Genomic DNA, 19,046 nt, shown 5'->3' with positions numbered 1-19,046 from the left:
CCCCCCCCCCCCCCAACACTAACCCTCCAACAACCAAACCTCTAGCCTATAACTCTCCAGCAACCAAACATGGCCGAAGTGAATAGTTCAGTACTTCTGAATTGTATAGCTTATGACAGGCTCAATGGCAAAATTTGATTATGAACTATGTCATGGATCTTAGAATCAATAGCTGCAGAATTGAAGCAGTCGCTGGGCACAAGGCTACGTGATCAAGGAGCATTCTTTTCCTCTTACATTAAATAGAGTTTTCTAGTGATTAGGATTAGGATTGACTTTCATGTTCATATTATAGGTTATAATCTTTCCTTTTATGATAATGGTTTTGCTTGCTTGGCATTAAAGAACTCTCATAAGTCATAATTCATCACCTATTATTACCTCGCCGCCTCTGATACTGATATCTTAGCTTAGAAGGAGTTCTAATCAAACTCTGACTAAAATTATTAAAAATTTCAATTATATCTTGTGGACTTTCCATTAATTAACTATGATCAATTGTTTCTCTATTTGGCATTGGTAGAGAAAACAAAAATGGATTCAACAAAGATTTCCCTTTACTTCCCCTGGGAAAATAAGGTGAGAAAGAGGGGAGAAGGGGATGGGGCTGGTAAGCAGAGAAAATACATTCTCAACGAACAGAGCAGCCAATCAAGAAGAGAGGTCCCCTCATTCACTTATTCTCGAAGGAAAAAGTCGTATTCAAAGAAGCCAAATTATGAGAATTCCAATTATCTCCATTTATTTATTCTGTTATAATCAAAATAAATTCAAAAGTTTGATTGATTCATTATAATCCATTATGGCCCCCCAACCAATATTATTTCAGTTTTGACTTTCAATTTAAGGTTTTTATTTATAGACGACAAGGTTTATTATTATTATTTTTCATTAAGAAAAAAAAAATTCTCTCATCTCAGCCAATATTATATCAATGTAACAGTAAAACTATTAAAGTAAAATCATCTGATACGAGTCTATCTATATTGATATTAATAACGATATTGATCAAGAACAATACCGACACCGATATTAATTTTTAAACCATTTCCAGCTGTTCTTTATGTGAATGAATGTAAAGGATTTATACCCTTAACTGACAGTTTGGCAAGGGTCCTTTATGGCCCACATATTTTTCTGGTTTTGGTCGGTGACACTGTGGTCCTAAGGAATCAACAATGAGAACCATTTATTTTTCTTTTCTATATTTTATTTTTTTGGTACAGTTTTGATTGGCATGGTCAACCAACCCACCTGAGTTATCATCCTTAATTAATCACGTCTCTGAGTTTAAACACCTGATTTAGATACCTAACTAGTGGTTGAATGGGTCTCTGAAGACCCCTTATGGCCCATGTCATCCACATTGATTATAGAATTAGTAAACCTAATTACCCAAAAAGGACTTTGGTTTATCAATTGTACTCAATATTCCCTTTTAACCAAAGGTAGAAATGAGAGAAAAAGGGTTCACATATTTAATGAGGTGAGAGATTGTACAATGACAATGTACACGCCACGGGCAAAGGGTGCATACATTAGGGCATCGACTATAAGGGGTACGGTAGTTATTTCAAGTCCTTTTATCTAGACATGGACTCTTATTATTGAAATACCCTGAGTATTGCTCGTTCTACGACAAGCCTTTTTCGAGTATGTTTTTGATATTTTTATCCTTGATCATAACAAAAGAAATGTCTAAGGTTGTGTTTGGTAGTCATTCAGAAAAATGTTTCTAGCATTTTTTCGTTTTATGGAAAAAAAAAAATGGAATAAAGTGTTTGGTGTCAACTTAGGTTGCATTTGGTAATGTTCTATTGGAACGTTTCTGGAGTTTTTTCATTCAATTAGAATGAAAAAATGGAATAAAGCGTTTAGTACATCATAGATGAGTTTCCCTTTTTTTGAAACAAAAAGTGAAAAAAGAACAGTAGAAATTGGAATTAACGGAACGACAAATAGTTGTTCCATCTTCCCAGTTTTGTTCCAAATAAAAAAAAAAAAGGAACTATTTAGGGGGTTTTAGGAAAATCATTCCCGATAAACTTGTCTTCCGCCCTAGTTCTTCATTTTTTACAATTTCACGTACAGAGAGGAGAGAAAACCTGCGTTTTGAAATCGTTCTAGAAATAGATTCATCAAACACCATTTTTTTGTTTAAAAATTACGTTTTGACAAAGAAACTGAAATTTTCATTTTTGACACGAGACGTCGTTTCTGGAACAAAAACATTACCAAACACAGCATTAGTGCTTTCCTATTTTTTTGGAATGAAAAGGGAAAAAAAAACACGAGAAAAGCAAATTCCATCATTTTCATTTCGTTCCAAAAAAAAAAAAAAAAAACTAGGGTAATTGTTTCTAAAACAGGTTCACCAAACACCATTTTTTTATTTTAAAATGGCATTTTAACATAGAAATTAAAAATTCTATTTTTGACACGAAACGTCATTTTTATAATTGAATAACTACCCAACGCACCCTAAATATTTGTTACTTGTTTGTGCCACATCCATGACACTTCAAAGATTTCCTTAACAATGGATGAGGGTAAGACTGTAAACAATGTACACCACCACACAGGTGAAGGGACGTCAAAGAGTTGGGGATAATTTGGTAAATTGAAACCCTAACTTACGTGATCTAATAATTTTTCCTTAGTTATATTGAGCCCAAGACGAGGGGTTTTCTCATTTTGCAACCAAGAAATGCTTCATTTGGTGAACAAACAAAACAACCGCGGACACCAGCAAGACTGCGCCACCGCCCCTTGCAGCCTTGTGCACCGCCACCCTCAGCACTCCCCTCACCCTGTGCCGCCCCTTGGGCGTCCTCCTAGTGGCCTATAGGAAGAACCAAAATACAAAACATATCCAATATCTACTTGGATCACTGGCGGCACAGATGCCACTTGCATGGTGAACTGGTGGTGGGTGTGTCAATTGGGAAAGAATCCAACGAACCTAGAAGATATGCTGCCAAGGATGGAGGTTCTATTCTTGGTTGTGGACACCAGATTCTCAATTATAATCAATTAATCATCAATACCTCACCTCCTATATGCATAGTTTGATATAATTATATTAATAATTTATAAAGTCGGCAAGCTTAATGACAAAGGTTTATGAGTAAAATAACCAACTTAATGGGGGTTGGGGTTGGGGTTGGGGTTGGATGGTTTCTATCATAATTCCCATCTAAATCCCGTTTACATAGGCCCAACTCCCACACTCCCGGGGTTATCTTTAATATAATTCTAACAATATTTAATTAAAGGAAGTGTTTTCTGTGGAGAGAATGTGCCCCTATGCATTTACGAGAGTGCATGAAAAAATTAAAATATATATATATATATATATATATAATCATTGTTATATTTTATGAAGTTAGGGTTAGGGATGTAAATGGATCGGATAAAGATCAAATTTGGATATTCCCTGACTGGATTTAGATACCCCTAAACAGATACGATGTGAATCGAATTCAAATTTTCAAATATCTGTTTATTCTCTGATTTACGTAATTCAAACTTTTCTTCCCTTAATGAATACAACTTTCTTTTAATCCATCTTTCTAACTCGTCTTAGTTCTTTTCCTCATTCTCTAAAACTTGTCTAAACTTTAAGAACTATCAAAATCATTAATTGATTATCTAATTAGATCAGATAATTATTTTTCAAATGATTCGAATTTAAATTCAAATACCTTTTGACCCAATATGAATATCCAAAACTAACAAGGATTCGAATTCAAATTCCACTTTCGGTTATCCATTTACATCCCTTGTTAAGATAGTCATTTCACACTCTCATAACTCTGTTGCAGAACCACATCCTTCCACACATTCATAATTAATTAATATTTTTTTTTTATTAACACTTTAGAAGGGGGAAATTATTGGAGTAGGGTTCCTTCCTACACGTTAGTGTAAGAACCTTTTTCCACACGCTTACTGAGGAAAGTGCTTAAATTTGGTGCATGTATCTACCTTCCGTATCAAATTATGTTATTGAAAGATTTAATTTATGAATATTTATTATTATAATATGATTTGCGGTCGTATAGGAAGATAGTAAATGGGTTCAATGATGGCTATTGATTGGCAAACAGAGTCAGTTGTGGGGAAAGCTTAGCACAGCCGACCGTAGGTGTAACCGCTTATTAGCTTGCCACCTCCAATTATCATTGCCTTGGTCTGGACCTTAAGAGAGGGCCCACATTGAATAAATAATTTGTCTAAAGAGAAAGGATCTCTCAATGGAACTTGTACATCACCTCTGCCCCGGGGTCTATGGGTCTTCTCCCATGTGGAACTATAATTGACAATTTATCTAAAATGTGTCAAGTTAAGTATGGTTAGTAATAAATGTGACCCAGTGGGTCCCAATCCTGACCTTTGTGGATCCTGTTCCGGTCCCTCATGGGTCTCTTGTCTAGCCCATTGTGGGTCCTTTGTGGGTCTCTTGTTTGACTTCTTTCTAGATTTTAAAGAAAATCATATATTGAGTTAAACTTAGAAATATAGGTAAAAGTTTCCTTCACCCATGGTGAACAGGGTTTTAGGATGTATTGATAATAGTCAAAATTAATATAGAATCGTTGATTCGTTGATTCGTTGATTCGTTGATTCGTTGATTCGATAAAAATGAAAAAGAGAGTAAAATGATCACAATCCATGTCGGTATCAATATCCCTTGAGGGAAAAGTTAAAAATGAACCCATATACAGCGACATTGATTTTAGAACTAACTGATACCATAGTTAACAAATTCGGATTCGGGAATTATTCGGACGGAGAATTATTCGGAATAATTCGGATGATTAATTGAAGGATTCGGTCAAAAAAGCTTATTGGTTTTTTTTTTTAAAATAATGTTTAAATAAACCGAATAATTCGGTTTAATTCGGATTCGGTCCGAATTATTCGCGATTTATATTCAGTTTTGAAAAAGTCGCGAATTTTAAAGAATTTTATTTTTAATTCGGATTCGATCCGAATTTTTGATAAAATTCGAAAAAATTCGGTTCGGCCGAATAATTCGCGAATTATTCGGCCGAATTGATAACTCTGACTGATACACAATTTGATATGTAAACTAAATCCATGAGGGTAAAAGGTTTACTGTAATCTCATTGTTAATCTCTTTGTATGTAATGTTTTTAACTATTCTCATCCAAGTGCAATGACGGTCGTTTGGTAAGGAAATTCTTATTCCTCTGTAACTTTAAAAGAACAATTAAAAAATATATCACCACTTGAAAGTAAATTAACACATACTATTTGTTAGTTTCTTGTGGAAAAATGATATGACAATTCTAACAGTATAATATTTAGAAAATGATGTGAATTGATCACATGCTAAAATTCCAACCAAAATTTAACGTCTCATCATATGTATATATGTATGTACTGTAGAATAATCTTCATATAGTCTTTTATTTTTTCATACATCACCACATCACCAATGCATCAAGGATTCTTCCTCCACTAATGAAGAAAAACCTTTTACCTATGTTAAAACTTGACATGTGAAAAGAATAACGAGGCTCATTATACATAAAATTCCAGCCTCACATGAATTCCAATGTGACACTTATTGTAGGATGTGCTGTTAGACTTTAAAATGACGGTGCAAAGGTTAGAGGTTATATATGTATAATAATGAAATATGGCAATGACCCTAGCCATGTATCAAAACATTTAAATAAACAAACTTAGTAATCTATAATATACTTGGCAAAAGATGAACGTAGAGTAGAAGAGAAAAGAACAGAATGGACACACGGACTTTGGAATTGGAGAGATCTTTTCCTCTTATTAAATAATTAAGAGACACTCCAAAAAAATTCAAGGCAATTGGGGATTGGTGGAAGAGAAGGCGGAGAAGGCGGGGCAGTTGGAAGTTGGGGATTGATAGAGGCTTTAGAGAGAGAGAAAGAGATTGATTTCATTTTTTTAAATTACTAGTAATAGAAAGGCAACAGAGAGAGAGAGAGAGGCATTTAGATCCGTCACCACAGCTCACCGCCACCACCTTTGTTGTTTCCACTTCTTGCAGTGGTCATTGCGTAGACGGAAAGTCACTCAATTAGTCATTAGTCATTAGTCATTAGTCATTAGTCATTAGTCATAATCCAACCCCAAAATCCCCACGCCCCACTTTTATCATCTTGCTCTATACGGTCTTACCACTTCCCCCTCTCTCTTTCATCTACCACCGACATTTTTTTTTTCTCTTTCCTCTCTCTTCTCTCTTACTTAATAAATAATAATAAAAAATAAGAGTAAAATTTTCATAAATTTTCTATTCTCAAATACTTATGGGGTTTTAATATATTTCCCAAAATACTCTTTTGATATCATTTCTTGTCCGTAAGTCTCGTGATTTAAAGAATTCCTTTTTATCGTGGTTCAAGAAAAATTTTATCTACAAAAATATAATACAATTATGATAAAATTGATATGATAATAAATTGATAAAAGATCTAAGGACTGAGTTTTCTAGAGCCCAAGTAAACATTCCCGTGACACATCATGAGCACTGATAATAAGAGGGGAGAGAGTGGGTCACATTTAGACCATCATATCGTTCAATCGTGTAGAAAAATTTTATCTAAAATCTAATTATGTGAAAATCGTCTTAGTCGTTGCACCAATGTAGTAAGCATCGGGTGACTGAGAACCCCTTGGAATGCGTATCCAAATGTTATCAATCATCTGATGCTCACCATCCACTGCAGAAGATGTAGACTCGATGCAAATCCATTGAATCTCATAGAACATTTTATTTGATATGGACTATGATATGATTTTTTACTCTCTCTCATAAGGTGAGTTTCTTTGCTCGTATGTCCGCATAAGTGTATGTGTTTTATACTTTTATGTTAAATCTTATCCCTTTTGTTTCATAGATACCCATCTTAATTCCCCATCGAGGGGAACTGAATTTCTCTCTCTTCTTCTTCTTCTTCTTCTTCTTCTTCTTCTTCTTCTTCTTCTTCTTCTTCTTCTCTCCTCCTCCTCCTCCTCCTTCTCAGCTTCGAATCTCTCCTTTGCCTCATCTCTGCATCTCCCTCCCTGCTTCACCCTTCTTCATTTCCATCCTGCTCTCCGCTCTCTCTCTCTCTCTCCATGCCCCTTTCTCATTGCATATCTTCAGTGCCCATATAGGGCCTTGCACTCTTGCAGTCAAGTCCTATAAAGGAACTACCTTACATCTAAAGGTCAAAACCACTAATTATATCAAAAATCAATTGATAATTTAGATTTATTTGACACTAGATCTCCACTTAAAATTTAAAATGGGAGAAAGAATTGGCAACACACACGTCTTGCCACCGCCCAACCCTAAAAATATAGTAATAATAGAACTCTATAAAAATTAATAAATTAATGAAGTAATTTATACTAATAAAGGGGAGAACAAATCGACTACTACTACTACTACTAGTATGACCTTTTTTTTTTTTTTTTCCTAATTTAATAGCAGTAATTACTTACCTTCTCCAGTCATAAAGCCTACCCGTTTGGTTCCCTATGTTTGACATTTCTTTCCATCCACTTGTCTTTAGTTTATTTTTCGGTGAGTCCTTTTCACATCCACTTGTCCATTCCTCAAAATAACCACACCATCAACACTTCCACAGAGAACCCAATCCCTTATTTTTAATAACTATGAAGAAAATATAGAGAGAGAAAATAGAGAGAGAAAGAGAGAGATGTGTCGGCGACGTTTGGATTTTCTTTAAACAGGAGACAACGTGGTAGCCGACCCAATTGAAGGCTCAAGGAATGCATGCTTGCCTCACTTATCTGTATCTCTGAATTCTCTTTCTATATATTTTATCTACTACTCATAAAGATCCAATTTTTCCACGGGTGGATTGGATGCATCACAGAGATGGATAGATAAATGACTTCTTCTCCTTCAATTCTTCATCCACCCACAGCCCTGCTCTGTTTTCTTCAAGGCTCTGTTTCTCTTGTCTTTCCCCGCCGCTTTTCCTCCCCATCTTTCTATCTCTCTCTCTCTATATATATGGAGGTAGAGAGAGATAGAGAGAGATAGATGTCAGAGGCTGATAGGCACCGACCCATGTAATATATTTTCTTCTTCTTTGTGGGTTTGGATTTGAGAGTGATAAAGAGGGAAGAAGAGAGTTTCAGACATGGAAGGTGGGTGTTTTACGACATCGAAGTCTGGGTGTACCACAACGTCGCGTAAAGGGTCGCAGAGAGATAAGCCTTACAGAGGTATAAGGATGAGGAAGTGGGGGAAGTGGGTAGCTGAGATCAGAGAACCAAACAAGAGATCAAGGATATGGCTTGGTTCTTACTCAACTCCCATGGCTGCTGCTCGGGCATATGACACGGCTGTTTTCTATTTGAGGGGACCTTCAGCTCGTCTCAATTTCCCAGAATTCTTAGTCGCAGAGGATGAGCTTCATGACATGTCTGCGGCGTCGATTAGGAAGAAGGCAACCGAGGTTGGGGCTAGAGTCGATGCCATCGAAACTGGGTCGATTGGTTCCCAATTCAATTCTTGCAAGAAATCGTCCAACAAGAAGCCTGATTTGAACCAGAAACCAAATCCTGAGAGCTCTGATGAAGATTGAAGAGCAAACCCCCCTTTTTGAAACCTCTGTTTCTATATTTTTCTTTTTTAATAGGGTGTATCCAGATGGTTGACCAGCATCCAACAGAGATTTATCTGATTCTGATCTAGTCCCTAAGAGGGGGAGAGAAAAATCAACCAAAATTCAGAAAACTGTCATGGATATGAAAGAGAGAATCAGTTCCAATAGGGAAGAAACAACAGCAATCCTTTGCACTCTGTATAGCTCTTTCAAATCAGTTTCAAGAATTTTCTTTCTTTTTTTTTTTAATGTGAATTCTTAAAAACTTTTTTTCTTCTTCTTTCGGTTCTTCTCAAAGGTTAGAAAGTGAGGCAGAGTGGAAGGAAAGTAATGGCTGGCCTACCTCTGCTGCTACTATGTACTAATTGGTTTTTTTGTTGAGAAAGAGAATAGATAGGAAACGAGAAAGTAAGAGATAAAGGGATAAGATTAGTTAGGTACTCTTTCTTCTTTCTGGTTGAAGCTGTTGTGGATGATGTGCTTGTGGACTCCACAAAGAGAGAGAGAGAGAGAGAGGAAAGGGGTCTGTGGTCCTCCACCTAAAACAACAATCCAGACAATCAAAGAGAGAAAAGAGGGAAGAAAAGGTCCGTATCACAGTCAGTCATGGATCGTAATGTGGAGTTCTCCAAAAAAGTATATGATGCAGCAAGCATGTTTCGTTTCGTTTCGTTTTATTGTAACTTTGTATTATATTGTGTCATGTTTGAATTCCCACCACCGAAAGAAGGGAAAATATTGTGAATATTATGATTATCATTTCTTTATCATCAATCATCCAAAGAAGTCTTTATCTTACCGAATCCAATTAAATCTGCACACTAACCAGAAACAGAGAGCCCTCTTTTTCTTTGGGCGGTTGAAGTTCTTTCCTACTTTTTTTTCGTACAACAAATCCAATTTAAAAAAAAATAAATAAAGGAAAATTGAAGAATCTGCTGGAGCTGCATAAGTGCGAGTCATAGTCCCAACTAATATTTGAAATCTCACTTTGCAGAGCTTTTGTGGCATTGATTGGCAAGGAAGAAGGTTGGCTGTGTTTGGTATATTTAATCGTTTCTGTGGCCTACCAATGAGTGGCTTCAAACTTTCACCACTGGTTCTGGGGACACGCACAATCCCCCCTACACTGTCCTCAAACCTACTTTTGAAACTAAGTTTGGTATATGTCTGAAGGGGTTCTCGACCAGAAAGAGACAGCAACCTTGTTAGAAGGCTGTCACTGTGGGGTCTGGGAAGCGTCATTTAACCCCGCTTCCTAAGGGCTGTTTCTTGATTCAAACCAGCTACCATTAGGTCATAATGGAGTAATCTTATTGTTGTGCTGAGGCTTGTGAGCCATAAAAGGGACCTACTAGACCCCAGGAGGAGACGGGGACCAAAATGCTTTCTCCAAATCAAAAGGAATAAAAATAAGTGGGGGTCGAAGCTCTGAAATAGATGTTAAGGTGGGCACTAGGCTGCGGGAAACGATGAAGACAAGGGAGTCCACATTGACAGTACATCTCCCATAATCACAATTCACAATATAATAACACTAGTGCCAACGGAGTCTGAATAGCTCTCTGTGTTCATGAAGGATTACGTATTTTTTTTTTCATCATTACCCCTTTAAACACAATATAGGCTTCTTTGATGTGCGGATCTTAGACTATATGAGGGAAAAAAATCGTTTACAATTCCGATCTCGTACAATTCCGTGAAATACCACCTTCAGGGGGTGACACGTGTATTGATACCAATGCAATGATCCAGATCTGATTTAAATGACTCTTCACTGATTTAAGGTTTTATTAGTTGTACCCCTATATGAGGAACAAGAGATCTTGAACTTGAAACCTCCTAGGACTAGGCTTTGCACCATTAGCCTTAAGCCAGCTGCACTAGTAGCTGTCCTCGCAAAATCCACGTGTTAACACGTGACCAACTCTATTTTGGCTGAAACTTCACCGGTGCGTAAGAAAACTTACTCTCCAAAAAATTTGAATCCTACCTGCTCAGCAAGTTCGAAGCATTGACAGAATCATACTACCACATAACAAAATTATGTTGGCCAACCAGAGAAGCTCATCCAGTTGAGGCCATGAAATGGAAATTTGAGACCTGTGAAAAGGAATTTCCATCAAAATAATCTCTATAAAATATTTTGTACTGAATCAATTAGGACCTCAAGGCAATAACGAACCATTTAAAAATGGCCTTTTGTTGATGTGCCAGTTCCATAACACCACATGAGAAGCAAACCGCTAGCAAATTAAGGCTTTCATGGTAAATAAACTCGAGTAGGAAAACTGTTAAAAAAATAAAAAAGTTGAGATCCAAAAGTGAGATTTATTCAAGCCCTCTCTAACTATATGGATAAGGTCCACCCCCCACCCAAACATACAGTCTCTCTCTCTCTCTCTCTCGCTCTCTCTCTCTCTCTCAATCAATCAAATACATATAGAAAATGCCGTATCTAAAACGCTAATATTTAACTAAAGATTATACATACATAAAGAACAGAGGTTACTAGTGGAAGAGCTGAGTTGCTGTCTGTTAGAGTGCCTTACTTGGCCCAACAAATTCCTTTGGGAAAGCTGGATGAAGGCCAGAGATGTTCCAATGATCTGCCGGAGTGGTTCACCTCAACATCCTTCCTAAGAAGGGGTTTATTCCGTCCTTTCGCCGGCACGTTTTACCTGAAGAGCAGCTCTAACAACATTTCCCCTAGTAATAATTCCAACCTATGGTTTTTTTTTTTTTTTTTTTTGGTGGGGTGTTGGGGAGGATAAAAATAGAAGCAAATCAGAAAGTAGCAACGAAATAGGGAAGACAATGTATGTTTAATAAAAGCAAGCAAGATGCCTTACAAGCTTGCCCTCGCTATCAACAACAGGGAGTCGACGGTACTTTGTTTCCAGCAACAATCTGACAATGCAGAGATGAGAACAAACTCAATAGTTTCATGACTACAGCTATTTGAAATACAAACCACAACAGAGAAATAAAAGTCAGTGGGGGGCAACCAAAAGTAAAAGAAAAGAACCTGGCAGCATCTTCAAGGTTGGTAGTTTCACGAACAACAAGTGGGGCAGGTGTCATCACATCACCAATAACCTTCCCATTGGTCTTGCTGAGCAACTTCTGTATCGCGTTGAACGTCTGATAACAAGAAGAATAGAGATATCAGCAGTTGATAACAAAAATTTCCAAACCACAAATTCATAGACAGACCAACCCCGAAATGATACAGCAAGTAGTGCACATAAATATTGTGCAACAAAATATATGAGAGCCACATGAAGTTCAGAAATACACCGTTTCAAGGATGTGGAATCTACAACTACATCATCCATTTTAATAATTGCATCATTTAGATAAAGAAGATGAAGTTGCAAAATTCTCCAATGCGTAAGCTTGTCTACATGCAGATGCATTAGTCAGCATTTCATAGGTTGACATATAAGTGAGGGACATGAAAAATAGGTGGTTCTAAGTTTCCATAAGATTTTGAAGAACTCCATGAAATTTCAACATTTTTAAGCCTCGAAGTACATTTCAAACTATAATGCGTACTCTATAATTGTTTAACATCAGCCCATCAGCCATCATTTCAGTATCTTCAATTATTGGAAAACAGTACACATTATGATGTTAGTTTTAATTTGTGAAAAACTTATATGTAAACAATAAACCAGTAGCCCTATTTGTTACATAATGCCACTATGTACCGGTGGACACCCTTTATTGGGATAAGCCAATAAAGGTAGTTTATTAAGGGAGTCAGACCAATACTTGTTGATATGAAATATATGATAGTGCAGATTGCAATTTAGTACATTGACCCACCTGAGTAGGTAGAGAGACCACTTTACGGCTGCAATCCACACCACTGTCATATTATGCATGCATTGGGAAAGCAGTCCCCTATTAAAAAAAGGAGAAAGGGCTACTATACTATACAAGGCCCAGTTGTCAACCTGGAAACCAGCTTAGTGATGGTTATAAAAGGCCCTACCATTTCTTTCTCCCCAGATGTTCCAAAAATTGCCGGAAATATTTATTTCCACAATTAGTTACTTAATTTCTCGAGAAAATATGACCCTTTCCAGCCAAACTGGATGAGCAACTCCCCAAGTACTTTATATTATTTGCAGTCATCATTTTTCCACTTGTTGCATATGGAAGCACTACAGAGAGATTGAGGTCTATAATGACTAGTAAGTGCTATGGATACCAAAATCTCAATATTTCCTTCAGGTATTCTTAATAATTTTAGTTCACTATAGGTTGCATGCTGCATCATTTTTGCAGCTGGGAAGAATTAGAACCCAAACTTCTTTCACTTCCTTATCAGAATGTTACAGTATGACAAGTGGCAAAAAGAAAGCCCAAGGAACATAGCAATCTCAAATGTGGATTGATTACAGTTTACAAGTTCTATTGTATTATAATTAACACCAATAAATTAGCAAGCAAAAGGATAGTTCTTACGTACTTTCCAAGTGCTATCAACTTCAGGAAACATGTTTGTATCAGCTCGTCCACTACCTAAATGAAAAACGAAGACAAATAAGTAGAGTCTGGATTTACAACTAAAATAACAGTTTCTGAGCACAATAGATCTCTCCTTTTTTATGAATTTCTTCTAAAGCAACCAAATATGTGAACGATGCTTAACCAAACGAAAGTTACATATAATTCAAACCTCCTATTGTTTTTTTTTCATTGTTCACAGATTTACAGCCTCAATAACAACAAATAGAGGCACCCAACTCTCTCTCCTATCTTCTATTTTTTTTTTTTTTTTGCCCCCCCCCAAAAAAAAAACCCTGTTTCTTTTCATGAATTATTCTATCTCCTTTACTCTCCCATTATGAACAAATGAAGATTGTTTATTATCAACTCTTTGAATTGAAATGGAAACACACAGTGAGAATCAGTTGTAAGCAAGAACCAACCCCTTTATGGTATTCTACGAAGCCGGCAATCATAACAAGGACAAACACCTTAAAGGACAATAATTAGTCTCCAGTTCATCATTTAAATCTAAGAACAGAAGGCATATGTGCCTCATGTCTGTTGTAGATTAATTGCCACAATATTCTTGCTAAATTTTTCCTGTAGTTGTCTGAGGAAATTTTTAAAGAAGAGCAGTTGCATTTCCATCACCAAACAATATGGCTCCACTTGTATGCAAGTGTTTTTCAAGGAAAATAGATATTAGAAACAACTATTTAAAATCATGATTGTCATACGATAAGGTTCTAGTTGATAATTAGGCTGCACATACTCCTATTTTTCAGGAAAAGCACATAGTTTAGAGTGACATTTGTCAACTTCCTAAAAACAAGAGCATAATAATACTACTCCTCAACTGAACATTAATCCATGCTCCAGTGCTAATGGATCTCTAGCCATATTGTATGGCTAATTTTCCTGAAAAAACAAGAAAAAAGAAGCTAATATACATCCAAAAGGAGGCTATGAATCAATAAAGATTCAAGTCAAGGTTGCATTAACTTGGAAGTACCCACGTCAACTTGTATTATGGAGTTCAATGAAGAGGTACTCAAAAATAATTTCAATGACATGGTCCAGGAGTTCCTCAGCTTAATAGAAATGACCAGGTCAGTTATAGCTTTGAAGTTTGAAAACCTGATATGGAATCCAGTGCTAGCAAGTCATAATCAGAAACTACACCAACCTGCAATTTAAAAAAAAATCTCTGATCAATGTGTTGAAATAGCGCAGGGTAATGGAGTTCCGTCAGAAACACAGACAAATGAGTAGAGATCTCTCAAGAAGGCTATACATTTATTGATACAAGAAAATAGAAAACCTGAATCCCAAATAAGAAAGCCCTTAATCACAAATAAGCCAGTTTTTCCTTTTCTATATGTTATATACATCGAAGTCGACCACAATAACTTGTCAGTGCAGTCTGTCAATCCAGTCAGATAACTAAGTTGGCCCAGAAAACCGGAAGATGTTTAGTCAATTCAAACATTAAATATAGCGAAACCGTTTAATCCACTTCTATGCTGATATGCTCGAAGCTCATTCATTGAAAGCACAAAGAATTAAAGCACTGCTGTTATGTCCACTTCATTTCCATCAAAAGCTCTAGTCAACCAGGATGGGGGACTCTGAATTAGCACTTTGGTGCTTCATCCTTATTCCATTGCTACCAACAGTATTTACTAGGGCAGATGCTTTGCTACTTCGGCTGAAACCACATACTAGAGTCCATACAGGCACAACTTAAGCACCTGTATATTAAAGCTATGTCAAGCTTGTTAATCATGCCTATGTGGTAACTGGAAACGGTGGTCATAGCTAATAAGAAGAATAGATGGTTGCAGAAGTATAGTAGCAAGAGAACTTCTACCGTAATCTCTATCTTCATTGATATCATGGTAACTGATGATTACCAAACACTCATTCAGTGCTAGAAACCCACCACCCAGCCACCCACCCACAAAACACAGCAAATCCCACTGCTTTCATCAAGCAGGTTCCTAGAAGCATACTTCCACAGTTCCTTGGCATAGAGCAACATATTAAGTACCCAGATATTCAGGGTTGTGAAAAATCAAGGACACCTGACATGTACCTAAATATCCAAGCAATGTATAAAACAAGCACAACCACAGGTTGCTGCAATTAGCCTCATTGCCACAACCCACACACAACATAATTATCAAAATTCCATGATAGAATTATGCATCAGTTCTCTCTCCTAGAAGGACATTCTTTTATTGAAGGATTGCTTCCACTGGAAAAGTAACTTTCTACCTCTGCAGAACCTTATATTTAACAAATAATTGAAGTGTATACGCAAGTTTGACATTAAAGAGTAATACCCAATTCATTAAGCAGCAATCCAAAGTTTAAACAACTCCAGAATAAGTTTGAATGTCACTTACTTATCACAAATCTTAAATCTCCCTAAGGAAGGGCTCTAAATTTAAGCCAAGGATGAAATATAGAATGTGATATCATTTTTCACACCACACCATTAATATTCAACGCAGTTAAAATTTCTTGTCCACATGCATATATTAGTTGGGCATATGGAAGGAATATTGTTTAAAGATGGCATATGACTACATACCAATTTCCAGTCATCATCAATCACAGGAAAACCCGTAATCCTGTTCTCAACAAGAGCCTCCAATGCTGTTGACCCAAAGACTGAACATAAGAATATGAAAAGAATTCTAGCAGAGCTGATGACATAAGATTGAGGTATCACACTACCTTCATCAACTGTTGTGTTAGCTTTTACAACATGTAAATCCTCTTTTTTGGTCATAAAATCACCTACTGTATATACTCCGTTTCTTGGCTGCAGGTCAACAAGCAAGGGAAATAAGCCAAAATATGAGATGGACAATGAGGCAACCCAAAATAAAGATGGAAGGTAAGCGAATGGTGCCTCCACAAAAAAGCATTCAACTGATAACCCAACTAATTATACATCTTATTCAATTGCCTAAAAAGATGTTGATGATGATGATGGAGATGGGAAAGGTTCTCCAAGCGGGTCACTTGCAGAAGCTTCTCCAAATGGATCAATTTTTGCAATATGGCAACCTAGTTGGGATTCTTCTATTAAAAAAAAATGAAGGAAGTAAAGAGGGAAAAGAAGGAGGAGCAAGGCCTAGACCGCCAACCAAAGTCTCAAACAACTAGGTAACTGCTAAAAATCAGGGTCCCCCCCCCCCTTTTACCTTTTCTGTTTTTGCACGGACCCATGTAACCGACCCCATTAAGTTGGAATAAGGCTGAGTTTTTTGTTGTTGTAATAAGGATTTTGGTGGTCTCAATTTCAGGCCAAAGATGGAAAAGTTATAGGAACTTTTTATAAGAATAGCTGCAAGCTATGGAATTACAGTTTCATTTTGCATGAAAATGGGAAACCATTCACCCAAAAAAAAACTGGGAAACTAGGGTATGGACGCATGGTGGTTGAATTTGGCTCTGCCACTTGTCTTTGAAGGTTGGCATAATAGGTTAAAACAGAAGAGGTAACAAAGGAAATCTCCTCACTCCGAGCTAAAAAGATTCAGGGTTTACAGCCGGACAATGGCCTAGTTTTAGGATAAGGGTGCTAGGACATCAGTTAGAAAATCAATCAGTAGTGGCATTTGAACAGTTTAATGGCAGAATAGCATCAGTTGAACCCAAACAACATTCAAGAAATAAGGTTCCATCGTGTTTGGGTTTGTACACAAAAGTGTCCACGATGTCATGTAAGTTTTACACTTCATTCATTATTAATGAAGAGACCGTTATGAACAAAAGAAGCCCCATTCTCCACAGCGTCAGCGTCAGTGTCGCGTCAGTGAAAGGCTAAATGTATAGAAACTAACTAGAAACACAAAAGAAGAAAAGTTCCTTTGCCCACCATGGTTAAGTAGACCTAAGGTTGTGGTATAATGCGCATCTGTTCGTAACAGAAATCAAGAACTCAAGGAGCCAGCTTAAGTTGAGATGTTATATTAAGTTCAAAATAGCTAATGGAGTAACAAATAGGGTTAACTCAGTCATGCAAGCTCAAAATTGATGATTTCGAAGTTTAAAGTTTAAACCCTTTTACTCAGCAAGAAAATAGACAATTCAAGAAACTAACAAGAAGGGCCAAGATGAACAAGTCGACCTACCGGTACGGAGTTGGTCACCAAAGCCCCGCTTCCAGAAATAGCACAGGGCTTACGAAGATGGGCAGAGCGGTCGTAAGCATCTTGGCGACGAAAAAGGGAAGTAGTGAGAGAGGGTAGCCGAGGGCAGGGAGAAGATAGGAGGCAAGGCAGCTGGTGTCGAAGGGTCGGAAAGGATGATGCAGCAGAGCAGAGCCGGGCGGCAACGAGAGCCTCAGAGAGAAGAATTGAGGAATCCATGTGGGTAGCTCTGCTCTTCCCTGTTCTCAATCGCTCTTCCCCTACAGTCCCTTTCGCCAAGAGATCGATTGGATAAACAGGAGAGGAGAAGAGAGAGTGAGAAAGAGAAGGCTTGTCTGGATTGTACTCTTGAACCGACTTTATCTTCCCCAAAAAATAATCTATTTTTAATTAGTGCTGATCAAGGATTTAATGCACGATATCGGACTGGTTATCGGCCATCATGAAAATCAATACGACACCGATAAGAATCAACACGGATCAAGTATTTTTACCCATGGTTTCCCAAAAAAATTGAGTTTTTGGACAGTTTTGCCACTGGTCCGTATCATTCCACGGATACGGTATCGAGGAGGTAGATAGCAATACCATGTAATATCGGCTGATACCTTGAACCACGTTAAAGATTTGATTATGGGATTGTGAGAGATTTAACATTTGTGAAAGGAGATAAACCCAAGTCTACATTCTCTATAGAGCGGTGAGGTGCGATGAGCATCGAATGGCTGAAAACATTTGGACACATACTCTAAGAGACTCCCAATCATTTGATGCTCACTACACTGATGTTGAGGCTGCAAACGATTTTCACACAATAAACCCACTCACAGATCTGACGCATGTTTTTTTTAATTCTGGAGCGGATCGAAAATCTGCCCGGTTCTGGTTTGAGACCGTGCCAGATAATTACCAAAAATATCACTTTTCTCAAAACCGTCCGGTTTGATGGGCAGTCTTGACTCAAAGTGTATGGCTAGACAAAAAGGAACGATTCTGTTTTTTTCGTTGACCGGTTGGTCTGGATTTAGAAAACTATAACATATTCCGTTTGTTATGGGGTTCTTGTCTCGTACCAGTGGAGGTGAAAATTGAATTTTGTAAATTGATTATGAATAATTAATTTTTAAAGTGATTTGTTTAGATTATATCTGCTACGCGTACCAAATTAATACTTGGAGTTAAATGTCGTGATTGACGCTGATTGAAATTGAAATATGTTGGTTTTGGTCAATGATTAGTTGATTACTTCAACATGCATTCTTCCGAAGGAATATCGACTCCTCTTTGGTATTAAATCATTATTCTAAATAAAAAAAAATTTCTTTAATAAAAAAATGGTGCTTCATTGTATTAATCATAGCCCAAGCCAAAGTCTTCATATGAAAAAACAGCAATTCTACTAACAAGGGATAGTGGGGCATGTCAACTTGAACCCACAACCAATCGACAAGAATAGTGATGAGATAATGGTAATTCTTTTTTTTTTTTTAAATAAATAATAAATAATAGACCTGAACAAGCAATAATGGAAACATTATAAAATGACACATCAAAGGCATGAGGTTTCCACTAGCACTGCAAGATTCGAAGAGGGTCATAACATACATAGCCTTACTCCCGTTTTGCAAAGAGTTTGTTTCTTGACTCAAACTTTTGTAAATATTATTATATCTATAATCTTTTTGTTTAAAATAAGAATACATGACCCTATGTTTAAATTTTTTATTTTTCTTAATAAAAA

At 36.9% G+C, this 19,046-nt stretch overlaps 2 protein-coding genes across 2 annotated transcripts; one reads left to right on the top strand and one right to left on the bottom strand.

The window, feature by feature from the left end:
- Nucleotides 1–7,669: 7,669 nt before the first annotated feature.
- On the top strand, nucleotides 7,670–9,434 carry LOC122075723 (ethylene-responsive transcription factor ERF011-like). Its single transcript, XM_042640866.1, has one exon. The coding sequence runs from the start codon at nucleotides 8,169–8,171 to the stop codon at nucleotides 8,613–8,615; it is 447 nt and encodes a 148-aa protein (XP_042496800.1). The 5' UTR covers nucleotides 7,670–8,168; the 3' UTR covers nucleotides 8,616–9,434.
- A 1,513-nt stretch (nucleotides 9,435–10,947) lies between these two features.
- On the bottom strand, nucleotides 10,948–17,655 carry LOC122077515 (CBS domain-containing protein CBSX1, chloroplastic-like). The gene is made up of 8 exons (XM_042643473.1): nucleotides 17,288–17,655; nucleotides 15,882–15,969; nucleotides 15,736–15,800; nucleotides 14,277–14,325; nucleotides 13,117–13,169; nucleotides 11,665–11,780; nucleotides 11,489–11,546; nucleotides 10,948–11,362 (listed from the first exon to the last, which is right to left on the bottom strand). Exons 1-8 carry the CDS (start codon nucleotides 17,522–17,524, stop codon nucleotides 11,288–11,290), a joined length of 741 nt encoding a protein of 246 aa, XP_042499407.1. The 5' UTR covers nucleotides 17,525–17,655; the 3' UTR covers nucleotides 10,948–11,287.
- Nucleotides 17,656–19,046: the final 1,391 nt, after the last annotated feature.

This window comes from Macadamia integrifolia, chromosome 4, assembly GCF_013358625.1.
Source record: "Macadamia integrifolia cultivar HAES 741 chromosome 4, SCU_Mint_v3, whole genome shotgun sequence".
In the NCBI taxonomy this organism is placed as follows: domain Eukaryota; kingdom Viridiplantae; phylum Streptophyta; class Magnoliopsida; order Proteales; family Proteaceae; genus Macadamia; species Macadamia integrifolia.
Note: the sequence above shows the minus strand (reverse complement) of the source record. Positions and strands in the feature narration are given on the sequence as shown.

Bases quoted from the DNA above. Each gene is read 5' to 3' on its own strand.
- LOC122075723 (XM_042640866.1), top strand. From the start codon at position 8,169: ATGGAAGGTGGGTGTTTTACGACATCGAAGTCTGGGTGTACCACAACG.
- LOC122077515 (XM_042643473.1), bottom strand. From the start codon at position 17,524: ATGGATTCCTCAATTCTTCTCTCTGAGGCTCTCGTTGCCGCCCGGCTC. The intron at 13,170-14,276 runs GTTTTCAAACTT...TTTTTCATTTAG, and splicing joins AGCACTGGATTCCATATCAG to GTAGTGGACGAGCTGATACA. The intron at 11,781-13,116 runs GTACGTAAGAAC...TCTTGTTATCAG, and splicing joins AAGTTGATAGCACTTGGAAA to ACGTTCAACGCGATACAGAA.